The sequence below is a fragment of the Amphimedon queenslandica genome, unplaced genomic scaffold, assembly GCF_000090795.2.
Source record: "Amphimedon queenslandica unplaced genomic scaffold, v1.1 AMPQUscaffold_1528_Cont26463, whole genome shotgun sequence".
Taxonomy (NCBI): Eukaryota; Metazoa; Porifera; class Demospongiae; order Haplosclerida; family Niphatidae; genus Amphimedon; species Amphimedon queenslandica.
Genome location: NW_003558130.1, coordinates 1 through 1,177, shown reverse-complemented (window position 1 = coordinate 1,177; position 1,177 = coordinate 1). Strand labels below are relative to the sequence as shown.

The 1,177-nt window shown below is 33.3% G+C and overlaps 1 protein-coding gene across 1 annotated transcript; it reads left to right on the top strand.

Moving 5' to 3' along the window:
• Positions 1–37: 37 nt before the first annotated feature.
• LOC105316334 (espin-like) lies at positions 38–1,162 on the top strand (the record flags this gene model as incomplete). The annotated part of the gene is made up of 2 exons (XM_011411167.2): positions 38–96; positions 148–1,162. A coding segment is annotated over exon 2 (851 nt), but the record flags the coding sequence as incomplete, so codon positions are not given.
• Between the last annotated feature and the right edge of the window lie 15 nt (positions 1,163–1,177).

Sequence of the window (1,177 nt, the reverse complement as noted above, 5' to 3'; positions counted from 1 at the left end):
TGTTTCATTGATTGTTCCTTTTCCTTTTAATAGGCAAGCAACAATTGAAAGAAAAAGAAAAAACCAGTAATTATGACATTTGTGACTTAATTTCAGGTCAATAAAAATTTGTGACGAATTGTCTATTATTATGTTCTTATTATACAGATTCAGAATCTGATGATGCAGAAATAGCAACAAGTTACCTGTATAATCATTCCTATTCAAGTGATGAAGAGTCATTAAGTTCAACTTCTTCTGCACCTGATGAAAAAGTATCACATTCACTCCCTTTTCCATTAGTGCCTATACCACCAACACTTTCTTATGCTATGATTAGAAAAATGCTAGAAGAAGGTTTAGAATCTGATGAAGTAATTGGCAAAAATGACACACTAAGTAGTTCATCAGCTTTGCAGCAGTTTAGTGAACAATTCGCCTTTGTTAGAAAATATTATAATATCAAAGTTAACGAAGGACCAAAAAGACAATGTAGAATTTTAAGTGATAACCTTAGTTTAAATTTTGATGACGACTTGATTTATAAGTTTGAGAATGGCAAGTATGATTCAGCAATTTCATCTTTACTTAGTTTTACCAATAGTGAATATTTAAAGACAGTTAGATCAAAGGAATGTAATGCTAACTTGCTGCACTGGGCTGCATATCATGGATGGATTGATATAATTGACATGCTGATTAATGATCATGGCTTTGATCTAGTGTTTACAAATACAGCTGGTCACACATGTGTTCATTATGCTGTTTTTGGTCGGAAATTAGAGACTCTTAAAGTATTGGTCACAAAACACCATTGTGATCCTATTTGTAAAGATTCAAAAGGTAGAACTCCCCTTTTTATTTCAATAGCACGTGGATACTTTGATATTATTAAGTATTATATGACATCATTAGGTTATGATAGTTGCAATGGTAAGCCTCTTGGCATTGTTGCTGCAAGGCATGGGTATCTTCATGCATTGAAATACCTAATTAAGGAATGCAATTTCAATGCAAGCAAGTCGACATGTTCAGAAAACAATACGGCTCTTGATTATGCAGCAAGACATGGGCATTTTAAGACTGTAATGTATTTGGTAATAGAATGCAAGTGTGATCCTAATGAAGGCTGCATGAAGCCTCTTCACCATGCATCACAGAAAGGGCACATTGACATTGTCAAGTATTTAATTTCAAA